General features: G+C 46.8%; 2 protein-coding genes across 5 annotated transcripts; both read right to left on the reverse strand.

Annotated features, from left to right (window-relative positions):
* Positions 1–2716: 2716 nt before the first annotated feature.
* LOC117842025 (uncharacterized) lies at positions 2717–7703 on the reverse strand. 3 transcript variants are annotated; one of them, XM_034722377.2, is made up of 7 exons: positions 7461–7703; positions 6979–7341; positions 6074–6278; positions 5042–5132; positions 4397–4786; positions 4121–4225; positions 2717–3788 (listed from the first exon to the last, which is right to left on the reverse strand). In XM_034722377.2, the coding sequence occupies exons 2-7, from the start codon at positions 7265–7267 to the stop codon at positions 2901–2903; spliced, it is 1968 nt and encodes a 655-aa protein (XP_034578268.1). In that variant the 5' UTR covers positions 7268–7341; positions 7461–7703; the 3' UTR covers positions 2717–2900. The 3 variants fall into 3 exon arrangements, with proteins under 3 accessions (XP_034578268.1, XP_034578260.1, XP_034578251.1); XM_034722369.2 differs by having other exon boundaries at positions 6979–7357; positions 7461–7702; XM_034722360.2 differs by having other exon boundaries at positions 6979–7372; positions 7461–7702.
* Positions 7704–8879: 1176 nt separating this feature from the next.
* Positions 8880–12580, reverse strand: LOC117842047 (uncharacterized). 2 transcript variants are annotated; one of them, XM_034722387.2, is made up of 7 exons: positions 12458–12558; positions 12065–12380; positions 11787–11991; positions 11060–11150; positions 10562–10951; positions 10008–10112; positions 8880–9903 (listed from the first exon to the last, which is right to left on the reverse strand). In XM_034722387.2, exons 2-7 carry the CDS (start codon positions 12345–12347, stop codon positions 9019–9021), a joined length of 1959 nt encoding a protein of 652 aa, XP_034578278.1. In that variant the 5' UTR covers positions 12348–12380; positions 12458–12558; the 3' UTR covers positions 8880–9018. The 2 variants fall into 2 exon arrangements, with proteins under 2 accessions (XP_034578278.1, XP_072146962.1); XM_072290861.1 differs by having other exon boundaries at positions 12065–12580.
* Between the last annotated feature and the right edge of the window lie 762 nt (positions 12581–13342).

Consider the following 13342-nt stretch of genomic DNA (forward strand, 5'->3'; position numbering starts at 1 on the left):
GGTGAAAATAAAAGGGTGTTTTTTTAAAAAAAAAGATGAAAAGAAATGGTGTCGATGGAAGGTGTGACAAGGCTAATGGTGGCGTGGCACAATTAGATTTGAGAAGGCCATCACCAATAAGGCAATAACTAACACATCGAAATTGCATGACTCAATGCAAGGGGAACAAACAAAAGGAATTGAGCTTTTTTTACAGTGCACAGCACTACCAGGTAGTAGTATAGAGTATAAGCTATTTTTTAGTATGTGTAAAATTATAATTAGCACAATATATATTATTCGGGGATTTTCCGCACGGCATTTTCCCGCTCGGCCATCGCCACCGCCTGCACGCGGCGCCCGTCTATCTCCCAACAATACCATTTTACATATTTCCAATCATACCCCTATATTATCCATACTACTCATGCATACTACCTGTACTACAGTTCAGCTTAAGGTTTTAGTAGTATACAATTAATCTCAACCGTCGGATCCTTACATGCGAGTCCTTTTTGAACAGTAGTATAAGGTAGTATTCGTAAAAGAGTTCAAAAGAATTAGATTTAGGAATCAAACATCTAGGCATAAAGATCCATGGATAACATGAATCTGGTCAACTGTTGAATGCGGTAATCTAACTACTAGAAAATTTAAGTACCTTGTATGTACGTCCATAATGATAATGAGTCTCAAGTCCTCCAATACTTGGGCTCATGTATGGAGTGTAGTCTGTTCTTTTACAAATAAAAAAACTAGGTGTTGTCAGGAAAAGCAGTAAACACCTAAATGCTACCAATGTGCCTTTTATTGGCTGTTTCCTGCCGAACATTTGGAGCCTTACGGGCAGCCCTCTTTTGGTGAAGGCAACCTGGTAGAAGAAGAAGAAGCTCAGACCTGGTACAGCCCACACCTGTGTATTATATGCATATCGTAGCCATGCAGGTGATATCCTTAAGAACATGCACGGCAACAGATGAAAAGACAAGAAGTGCACTGTCACATTGTATTAAAAACTCTATGATTAGGGGCCTTGAACTTCCTCTTTGTTGGAATCCACACTCTATTCATCAACTTGGAACTAGGAATGAGAGAGCGTGATATACTGATACGATATCCGCTCCATGGAGGGTTGACGATATTCCAATCCGTAGACCATGTCTCATCGATTGCCGATGATATTTTGAAAGAAGAGTGGAGTTGTTCCTATCAGTGCTACTTTTCAGTCAGCTCACCTTATCAAAATGAACGGAGCATTGGATGTATTACTAAAAAAGCACTAAATTATTCGGTTGCATACTAGTGAGCACTGTAACTTTAGTAATCAAAAGCGACTGATTGAGGTGTCCCTTGATACCTCGAACGGCTAGCCTGGCTGCCTGGAGTTCATGTGCAGCTACATGTACAAAAGGTGGCCCAAGAAATATCGAACCGCATCATCCAGAAATCATGGTGAGGCCGCGAGGGGGCAGATGTGCGAGAGGGAAGAGGTTAGGATGCTTACCAACAAGAAGGCAAGAAGCCTATGGAGACTTTTGTACAGAAAACCACTGCTACGGCTCCAATGCACCTGCAGCAGCAGAGGTGGAAACATCAATGGTAGTATGGTACTCCCCCACGTAACAACACTATCAGAAACGTGGATTGGTGAGATCCGTACTCCATACTGATCACGGGCGCATGAGCGACGTAGCCATGGTCTGCATGGAGCTCTGGGACGAAGGCCCATCGATGGCATTGTGGCATTGCATTGGCGTGTCTCCTGCCGCTCGGTGATCACCATTGTCTGCGGCTGGCAATATGAGCCGCGCGCACTGCCGCCTAATGCCGTGGCCATGCAGTGCACAGCGGCCGTCGTCAGTCGTCGCGCACGGGCCACGGGCGTGGCAGTGCCGCTCACGCATACCGTCGAACGGTTGGTGGGCAGGTGGTGGCCGCGCCCTGGACGGCAACGCCCACGCGACACATCATCCAGCGCCGGCATCCACACGGAGACCTCGAACGACGCTGCAACCGGCCGGTCGACGCAAAGGTTCCGTGGTGACCAGCGTCGCCAGCCCAGCAACGGAGGGTGGGAGGAGCTGCACCGCGCCGGACCACCTCGAAGGCGGAAGGCTGCAGCAAGTCCCGCCGTTTCCCCCGCGGTCCCCAGTGCGGCGCTGATCTCGGAGCTAATTAAGCGCGTGGGATGGCGCTTGCTTGCTTCACGGCATGGCAGCAGCAGCATCCATCAGCACGGCGGTTCGTTCGAGCTCCTATAAAAATGGCAATTAGCAACCGAGTTCCGGGGAGCGAGGCTCGAGTCGATTGGAGCCATCGTCTTCGTCTTCGCTGATCGATTTCTTCAGCTTCCTCCTCGCTCGCAGCAGCACGTGGAGATGGAGGTTCTCCATGGTGGCGCCCCCGGAAGCTCCTCATGCTTGGCTATCTTTCATCTCCGGCGATCTGCCGCCTGTCCTATGCTCAAGCTTCCTTTGCTTCGGATTCCGCACCATCGCAGATGGACAGGCCAACGAAATGTTTTTTTTATTAAACGGGCACCCTATTTTTCAAACGTCGCTCGAAATTAGCATCACCCGCTGCAGCGTGCCTCTTTGGGCATCACTTCAGGAACACGCTGTGGAGGGCCTAAGTGGGCTGGTTGGTTGGTGCCTTGTTGGGCTTTGCGTTTGCCATGCCACTCTAGGAAACTGTTGGGCCAGGAGCCCAGGATTACCAGTGCAGGGTCAGACAGAACTGCGGAACACTGACGAGAACAAGGCTAGCTTCAAACAACTTACATCGAGATCTAGGAAGCTACATGTTCAAATTTCAAAGTTTAGTAATGTTTCAAATACCACTGCAAGGATCAACTAAAACGGTCTGAACTACCTAACCAAAATTCAAATCAAATGAGGTAGTGCATGTTCCAGCAGAACTAATTAATAAGCTGCCCACGGCTGCGTCTCGAGCCCGAACCCGAACGGGAACAGGGGATCGTAGTGCGCGTCGCCGGCGTTCATCGGCAGCTGCTCCGCCGACCGGAACCACGTCCGCGAAAGCTTCCCGGTGAACCCGTAGTCGCCGAACAGCACGTCGGCGACGCCCTGCCCCTCCGTCCCCGGCAGCCACGCCGCCACCAGCGCGTCGACGATTCCAATGTACGGCTCCACCACCAGCGGCCTCCCGGAGACGAGCACGACGACGCACTTGATGCTGCCGCACACGTTCCGGATGACGTCGGGCCCGGGCGCCGGGATGGTGAGGTTGAGGTTGTCGCCGAACGTCTCGGCGTACGGCGGCTCGCCGACGACGACGATGGCGTAGTCAAAACGGACCTTGTTCTGCTGCATGAAGCCGGCGTCGGGGTTCTTGGCGTAGACGACGTCTATGGCGGGCTCGACGGCGCGCCTGATGCCGTCGAGCATGGTGGTCCCCGCGGTTAGGTTGTTCCCGGTGAGGCCCTGCCAGGTGATGGTCCAGCCGCCGCACTGGCTGCCGAGGTCGTCGGCATGGCTGCCGGCGACGAGGATGCTGCCTCCGTAGGCCTTCTTGGGCAACGGTAGCAGCGGTTTCTCGCCGGGCTTGCCGTTCTTGAGCAGGACGAGGGACTTGCGCACGGCCTCGCGCGCCAGGTCGCGGTGCTCCTGCTTGCCGAGCTCGCCGGTGAGGCTTGGGTCCGCGTAGGGGTGCTCGAAGAGGCCCATCGTGAACTTGACGCGTAGGATACGGCGGACGGCGTCGTCGATGCGGCTCATCGGGATCGTGCCGTTCTGCACCAGCAGTGTGAGGTCGTCGATGAACTCCGTGTACCTGTACGGGATCATCACCTGCGATGCACAACATGCATGTAAGAATCCTTTGCTTATGATTATTTCCTTTGTTTTGTGAACTGTTATCTTTACTTTTATTAGATCAGTTTTAAAGCTGAACTTCTGTAAAAGATTGGTTTTGTGCAGTCACGGAAACAATTCCATTTTCTAAAAAAAAGTATCCAAGTTATTTTTTTAATTAATGGTGAGATGGATCATGGGTAGGTGAGAAGTACATCGGACGATTGAATGGAGAGAAATCAACGATTGAGATAAGTCATGTGATCATATATTCACATGTACACATGATTTTGCATTTTTCAATGTAGTAGTGTTCAACTAGGTTATACCATGTCGATGCCGGCTAGGATCCCCAGCTTGACGGACAACACGTAGTCTGCATGTTGAGGGGTCGTCAACCTATCGATCCCTTCGTAGTCGGAGATTACAAAACCCTAAAATGGAGATAAGCATTGTAATTCTAGAGATGTCCATTATACATTGATGTCAATTGAGATCGATGTAATATTGCCATGTTCAATAAGAGTCTTTTTTGTTCATCATGGAGGGTATATGGAATTAATGGAACATTTAACAAAAGGTAAATTGTAATGACAGCAACAAACCCTGAACCGGAGTTTCGTTTTGAGGAAGTCGGTGACGAAAGGACGGTTGGCGTGCATCTTGACCCCATTGAGGCTGGAGAACGAGACCATGACAGTGGAAACACCACGGATGACGGCGTTGTAGTAGGGCGGCATGTGGATGCTGAGCAGCTCGTGGAAGGTGGCCACCGTGTTGTTCTCGTTGATGCCATTGGTCGTGCCGCCATCGCCGACGTAGTGCTTCGCACATGCCGCGACATTGCGCTGCCCGGAGACGAAAGGAGCTCCAAGGCGTCCGTTCGCCGGAATCTCTCCTTGGAAGCCTGATATGATGGATGTCATCTGCTGCACGAGCTTGGGGTCCTCGCTGAAGCTCTCATAGCATCGGCCCCACCTTGGGTCTCTACACACCTATATTCAAAATTAGTGATAATCAGAGATTCAGAGCATTAGATTTTTGGTCCTATATGTGCATTATTAGGAATGATGGGTCCCCCCCCCCCCCACCACCCTAATTTTGAAGGAATTAGACATTGTTTCTGTCAAATTTCTACAAGTAATCTTGTCTACAAATAATTAAGCTTCTACCTAGCTTAAACGGCATATGAATATGATTGTGTTCAAGTAAATAAAGGTGATGTTAAGGATGCAGGCTTGGTTAATTACCGCAATACATGGCGCGAAGACATATGGGATTCCAGTGGCCCGGACCTCAAGAGCAACCGCTGCTCCAATCTTCTGCACTAGCTCTGGATCTCTATAGAATGAAATTGATTCACAACATTGGTAAATCTTATTAGTTCATGATATATTTACAGTATTACTGCTAACATTTGCTAGTAGAACATAATCAAGTTGGATTTATGTCTGTTAAACTTTATCGGTGATCATTTGTATTGCTCTACTTTAGTTGTTGGATGTTGATCTCATATACGTCAAAGTTCAAAATGGGGATAGGATAAGTCTAACAACTTCGAGTGACCATGTGCAACTTGAGAGTTTACGGATCTTGATAAGTACACGGGAGAAGGTTAGAGACTACTTATAAGATTCACTCAAATTTTAATTTGCCATCGGGAAAAATTTAAGCTATTGATTCCCGCTAGCTCTCCATTTGAAATCGCACTGTTTAATTTACTGAACTGTGAGGGTCACGTGCGAATTTATTTGGTTATCATGCAGTACTACTAGAGATTTGCGGCTAATTCAAACGACCTATAAAGTACAGGTTAAATTACAACCAAGTGGGCCAAGTTGATCGAGTTGCCGTCTTGGTACATTTAATAACCTTTCTTCAAATTTTCTCCAAGTGGTATATTCAAATTGTCATTTCAGAATTGCATATCGTCTAGCTATCTTGTTCTTGGTGATTTCATAAAGTTTCTATGGAACCCATTCTCTCGGTCCGTCCTTAACTACTTATTGATAGTACTAGTTACACTGACTAAAAATAATGTGTGCGTTACTATCATGTAGTTGAAGCAAACCCATCTGTCCCACAAAGTTAATGTAATTAGATTAATATTCAAAAAATGCTTTCCTATACATAATCAGTAGTTTTATATCACATAAATATAAAAATAGTATTATATGGAGTAATTGTTGGTCGAAATCTTGTCCTAACTAAAGGAAAAACGTCTTGCAATATTCCAAATGGACCCAGTAGAAAAGAGTAGTGAAGGACCGCGAGCAATTCACCTGGTGCAACCAAGGCCGATATTGTGGGGGAAGATAGTGGCCCTGTAGACGTTGTTGTGGCCGTGGACGGCGTCGATGCCGTAGAGCATGGGGATCCCGAGGCGCGAGGACAGCGCACCCCGTTGGATCTCGTTGACCATCCGCACCCACTCCGCCGGCGCTGCGTTGGGAGACGGGACGCTGCCGCCCCCGCTCAGCACGCTCCCTGCACGCATGCAGAGATGATCGATGCGTCGTTGATAACAGCAGCATGCGTTTTTCTGTTTCTGTTGACCTCTCGATTTTAACGTCTCGATGCTTAAAACTGACAGGTCTATTTTACTACATTCAGTGGTTCACTTTATCCGTTTAAACATCTGTCTATCTGTAATGAAGTTTCGTTCTCACTAGTTAGTATGCTTATATTCGGATTTACATTAAGCTTAGATAAATAGAGAGAAGAAGCAGCTTCATCTAGACGAGACTAGATGTGCTCCATGAACCTTAAAATTAGAAAAAAAATCCATTTTACTCCCTCACCTATCCACTTCCGTTTAACCTCATATAAAAATTTAGGTTTAATTTATTCTCCTCAACTATTTTAGTTGGCCCAATCTACCCTAATGAAATTTGTCTTTTATATTTCTTCATGTATAAGTTGGGTTTTGAGTTCAAATTTTGTCGGGTGACTTATAACACAATACCCAAAATACATTACAAATTTGAATTTACTCAGAAAATTTGTAAATAGAGAAATTTGTACGTAGAGAAATAAACAAAGACAAATCTCATTAGCGATTAGATTGGACAAAGCAGATGGATAAGGCAATTAGAATTAAATGCTACTATGTGAAACCTATGAAATAACAACATCATGGCTGTATGCTGAACTTATGTACACGGTATCGGCATGAACACATACGTACCTATGAAGTAGTTCCGCATGACGTCGGCGGTGGCGTTCTCCCGCTCGATCTGTGACATCTGGCCGATCTTCTCCGCGAGGGTCATCCGCCGCAGCAGGTCGTTGATCCGCGTGTTCAACGGCTGCTTCGGGTCCTTGTACCTGGCGGCGGCGCCGTACCGGTGCTCCCCTCCGCCGCCGCCGCCGGACGCCATTGCCGCCGCTGCAACGACGACACAAGCGAAGTACCACAAGATCAACGGCGCCGCAACACCGGCCCAGCTGCGGCTGCGGCTCTTCTTCACCACCATGGCTGCCTATGGGCCAGCAGCTCAATGCAGCTCGCAAGCTCTCCGGCTGTCAAATGATCGGCGCTGGCCTTAATCTGTTCCAACTTCCAACTACATTGTTAATTACTGTATCAGAAGCAAGAGAGGAGATTATTTGCACAAGCAGAACCAATCTCATAGTGAAGAACCAAAGAGAGAGAAGCTAGCAGTTTACCACTGACGCAGTGTCTAACTGCTTGAGCTTGAGCTGTGTCAGATTCAGACACAAGCTCGCTGTCACCACACTACTGTCTGAAATGGAGTTGTTCTTGGCTGGTCCCTCTGTGTATGCATATTTATTGGCTTGATTAGTGTGATCTAGTGGCCGTATAAAAACTTTACGAGCTTCACTGAACACGTTGGCCAATTTGCAGTTTAAATTACCTAGGAGTTTGGAAGACAAAATGAATGGATAAATTTGCTGCTTGGAGTGAGAGCCTTTGCATGATTGAGCCGTTAGAGACCGTGCTTCTCAGGACCACTCTCAACGGGAGTTTCATTCTCCATACGCCACGTAAGCGAATATGGTGACATGATGTTGGAGTTATGGAGAGAGATGAAATGAGTTTTATGGGATGAAACTTAGTTCACACAATTACCAAAATAATGAAACTCTTCTATGTATCTATTGAGAGATGGAGTTTCATTTCATCCCATTCCATATCCAATTATATGCTTCCACATCATTCATGAATTAAATGTTATGGGTAGTCTAGGAATGAAATGAAACTTTGTATTGTAGAGGATGTTTCATTCATGATTTCATTGCACTCTAGATGATCTGGCAGTTTTGGTAATTGTGCGATGAAACTGGCCATTGAGAATGGCCTCAGGAAACGTTTGACCGGCCACTTCTCTGCAGGCTGCAGCTGCCAGCATGACACGTGTGCCATGCCCCTTCCTGCTTCAACATGCGAGTGAGTCGGCCATATATAGCAACCTTATCAAAGATAATCACTAAAGTGTGATTGTAATTATATTGTACCGCTGATTGACAACATCGATTAATTTGTTTCAAAACCATCTTAGCAGTCAATTTTGAGCTTCTGTTGGGTTCAGCTCAAACGTTCATGCTTCTGTATCTTATATTTGTTGTCGGTGCTAGTCATGAAGCTTATAAATTAATGCAAGGTTGCTAGCAGGCTCGCTTATGGTCCCTCCATCAAGAAATGACAAAAAATAGAGTAAACCAACTATTTCCTTTTGAACATCTCAAGGACGAGGGATAACAAAACCTAAACAACTAATTCAGAAAACTTCACAGAATCATTTTCAAGGAAAATTTTTTCTAGAAAATATCTTTTAAGAAAAAGCTTTTCAAGAAAATAAAAAGCTTTTCTATGAAATGTTTTTACAAAAAAATGTTTCCTAAAACAAATGTCAAAATTTTTTTCAAAGATATTCTATTTGGAAACCACTTATTGTCATACTAGCTTAGGCTTTCCTAGTGCAAAGTCACATCTTATTGTCAATTGCGTACCGCCCTGCACCAACCTCCAACCTCGTTCACTCTATAAAGGGAGACTATTACAGTATTCGTAAGCTTATTATGTTTGTATCACTATGAATTCATAGTTCAACTAAACATAAAAAATCCAGAACCAATTAACCAACGAGTCTATTCTCATCATTAAGGGTCTGTTCGGATTTTACAGGAAAGTCTAAGAATTTAGCTCAAATTTGAACTAAATTTCCAATACTTCCAATGAGATACCGCAGCTCCAAAACACCCTCTAATATGTCGACGGCTTTGTCTCAAGCCCAAAACCAAACGGGAACAATGGATCGTAGTGCGCGTCGCCAACGTTCATAGGCAGCTGATCCACTGACCGGAACCACGTCCTCGACAGCTTCCCGGTGAACCCGTAGTCACCGAACAGCACGTCGCTTATGCCCTTCCCCTCCGTCCCCGGCAGCCACGCCGCCACCAGCGCGTCGATGATGCCGATGTACGGCTCGACCACCAGCGGCCGCCCGGAGACGAGCACGACGACGCACTTGATGCTGCCGCAGACGTTCTGGATGATGGCCGGCCCGGGCGCCGGGATGGTCAGGTTCAGGTTGTCGCCTGACGTCTCGGCGTAGGGATGCTCGCCGACGACAACGATAGCGTAGTCGAACCGACCCCTGTTCTGCTGGATGAGGCCGGCGTCGGGGTTCTCGGAGAAGACAACATCCGTGCCAGGCACGACGGCGCTCTTTATGCCGTCGAGGATGGTGGTCCCGGCGGTGAGGTTGTTCCCCGTCATGCCTTGCCATTTGATGGTCCAGCCGCCGCACTGGCTGCCGAGATCGTCGGCGTGGCTGCCGGCGACGAGGATGCTGCCGCCGTGGGCCTTCTTGGGCAGCGGCAAGAGCGGTTTTTCGCCGGGCTTGCCGTTCTTGAGGAGGACGAGGGACCTGCGCACGGCCTCGCGCGCCAGGTCGCGGTGCTCCTGCTTCCCGAGCTCGCCGACGAGGCTCGTGTCGGCGTAGGGGTTCTCGAAGAGGCCCAGGGTGAACTTGACGCGGAGGATCCGGCGGACGGCGTCGTCGATCCGGCTCATCGGGATGGTCCCGTTTTGCACCAGCGTCATGAGATCGTCCCTGAACTCCACGTACTGATACGGAATCATGACCTGGGACATTCGTGACTCATGGTTAACCAAACTATATATACCTTGCCTAACCATCTCCAACTCCAATAAGAGAACGGCCAGTAGGGACTGGAGGTGCTCCTTACCATGTCAATGCCAGCAAGGATACCCAGCTTGATGGAGAGAGGGTAGTCAGCATGTTCTGGGCTTGTGATCCTATCAAGTCCTAGCCAATCCGAGATTACAAAACCCTGAAACATAAAAGTGAGAAAAAAAAATTTAAAGCCAACCTACTCCATCTTTTTCAATCCATTTCGAAATGTAGGTCGTTTTAGTTTTGTTTTGAGTCAAAATTCTTTAACTTTGACAAAATTTATTTTGATGCACTAGCTATCAAGACATATTTCATGGTGAATTTAATTAAAATGATTTAATGTTGTTGAAGGTGGCGCATTTTTGTACAAACTTTGTTAAAATTAAATAAATCTTGGAATAGATGGATCTAGATTATACCCAGTTTTGCTACCTTTAAAGTGTTTTAATCTGTTCATAATCCAGTGTAGGAACATAAGAAACATAGTACTAGCTAGTCATACCAGCAACTAGCTTTTCATGTGCCAATTAAATTCACCATCATCGAAGTAATTAATTTGAGCCTCTTGCTAGCTTGCAACAAAATGGTGCCAAATGGTTAACATACCCTGAATCGAAGCTTGTTTTTCAGGAAATCAGTGACGAGGAAGCGATTGGCGTGCATCTTGATCCCGTTCCAGCTCGAGTACGAGACCATGATGGTGGAGACGCCTTGGATGATGGCATTGTAGTAGGGTGGCATGTGGATGCCGAGCAACTCATGGAAGGTGGCCACCGTGTTGTTCTCGTTGATCCCGCTTGCCGTGCCGCCATCGCCGACGTAGTGCTTGGCGCATGCAGCCACATTGTGCTGGCTGGCGATGAACGGGGCTCCTCGCCAGCCGCCCGTTGGGATTTCTCCTTGGAAGCCGGAGATGATGGAGGCCATCTGCTGCACCAGCTTGGGGTCCTCGCTAAAACTCTCGTAGCACCGACCCCACCGAGGGTCTCTGCACACCTACACAAAAATCAATCAAGAAATCATAAGTGTATTGGTTGGGCGCAAGTTAATTGTATACTTTGTGAAATTAGGAGGCTTAATATTAGCATGATCATGACTACACACCGCCAGGCATGGAGCGAAGATGAAGGGGATTCCGGTGGCCCTGACCTCCAATGCAACTGCGGCTCCAATCTTCTTTGCGAGCTCAGGGTCTCTGAACCAGCAATTAAACAATGCTTGATATTGATAAATAAAAAGGTCGCCACACATCACCGTCAAAATTCTTTTTCATGGCCCATTAAATTTCTATGATAATAGAACAACCATGCATTTAGTTCTCCCTCTATATAGGATGATAATAGAACAAGCTAGCTAGTTTATATACATATGAAGATATAGTACTCTCTCTATAGTTTCCAAATACCATTAGCTCGTTTTGGACAATGATTTGGTCAAACTATTAACATTTGGCTACAACCAGTAATTTTAAAATATTTACTTTTAAAAAAACTCCAGTCATTTGCATAGGGTTATCTTAAAAAGTGTATTTTTGTAATACCATACATGTTGATTTTATAAAAAAAATATGACAGAAAATACTAGTCAAATCGTATTTTGTAGACCGTATTATTGTCCTAAACAACAAGTATTTACAGACTGGAAAAGTATAGTATCATAACAACAAGTAGTATCAATTATCGATGGAGACAGGCAAAAGGACAAATCCTCATTGATGCCAAAAGCATCGGCACGTGGACACACTTCAGATCTTCGATCTGAATGAGCAGCGATTCGATTAATTTGTGGTATACAAAGACTCGGATCGGGAGGGTCAATTTTGGATGGTTACCTGGTGCAGCCGAGGCCGACGTTGTGCGGGAAGACGGTGGCCTTGTAGACGTAGCCGTGGCCGTGGACGGCGTCGATGCCGAACATCACCGGGATCCCGAGGCGCGTCGACAAAGCTGCGCGCTGTATCCCCTCCACCATCTTCACCCACGCCTCAGGCGGCGCGTCCGCCGCCGGCACGTTGCCTCCGCCCCTCAGCACGCTCCCTGCAGAGCCGTGATGTGCTTACTGGCAAAGGTTTAAAGGATTTCGAGAATTCCTAGGAGCTATGCTACGCACCTATGAAGTAGTTGCTGATGACGTCGGCGGTGGCGTTCTCCTGGTCGATCTGGGACATCTGCCCAATCTTCTCGGCGAGCGTCATCCGCCGCAGCAGGTCGTCCACCCGCGTGTTCAGCGGCTGCTTTGGGTCCTTGTACTTGGCGCCCGGCCCCCTTTTGCCGCCTCCGGCGGCCGCGGCCGCCATTGCCACCGGAGCAACGCAGCCACATAGCTGAACCAAGAGCAAGGCAGCAGCAGCGACCACCCTGCCCCAGCTACTACCACCTCCAGGGACCCCCATGGCTCAGCTCAGCGGTTGCGGTGATTTCTTCAGCTGCAAAGCAACAAGAAGCATGCAGTTAACATAACAGTATATGACAAGCAAGATCTGCAAGAAGCGAGAATGCACACGCTGCAGCTTTGGTTGTACTAGCGTCAGTGTGGATTGGAGTTCCCGGCTTCCTGCTGGGTGGCTTCCTCATGGTTCGTGTTTGTAGTGTGACTGTGTGAGTGACCACGCGTAGCCATACAAAAACTTAGTAGGTGAGCTTGACCCGGAGATCACGTTGTTCAGTGCTAGAAACAGGGCGGATTCAGATCGGTCAGGTATTTCTTGTGCAGGTGATATATTCTATGCAATGCAAACCATTATTCCCTTGGTGCAAGAATTTTAAAAAAGGCAGATTCGGCAACCGTATCTGCATAAAAAAATTCTGAACATGTTCAGTAGCTAGTCCATGGGTGATATATCATCCTTCCAAATTACATGTTCTTGTTTTTTTTCCTTGTTCCTTTTACTTTGCAACTTGTTAGAAATTTTTCTCCTTTCCATCGACTAGCTAGAGCCTAGATGCCATGCTTCTTTACAAACGTTTGACTGGCCAACATTTGTTTCCAAATCCAAGGACCTATTTGGCAGAGATTTTAGAGCAGCTCTTAAGCTGATTCCACGTGAATAGCTCTTCAAAGTCTAAACATTTTTTTTTGAGAAGTGCTTCAAGGCTAATTCCGTGAAGTGATTCTATGAAATCGGTGCTGAAAAAATAGTTTCTCCTGATTCACTCCTTACTCTTTATATTTAAAATTTAACCTAAAGAAATATAGAGACTCACTTTCAGATACAGAATCACTTCTCTCAAATAATCACTTCTTATAGTGAATCGGAATTAAGAGGACCTCTGCCAAATAGGCCCAAAGCGTTCCTAAATGGTGTAGAATTGCCAATAAATTTGAAGACAGCCTGCTAATAAAAATAATGATTGGAATTGTTTAGAATTTGCATGGTTGTGTAATTTT

The sequence above is a fragment of the Setaria viridis genome, chromosome 1, assembly GCF_005286985.2.
Source record: "Setaria viridis chromosome 1, Setaria_viridis_v4.0, whole genome shotgun sequence".
In the NCBI taxonomy this organism is placed as follows: Eukaryota; Viridiplantae; Streptophyta; class Magnoliopsida; order Poales; family Poaceae; genus Setaria; species Setaria viridis.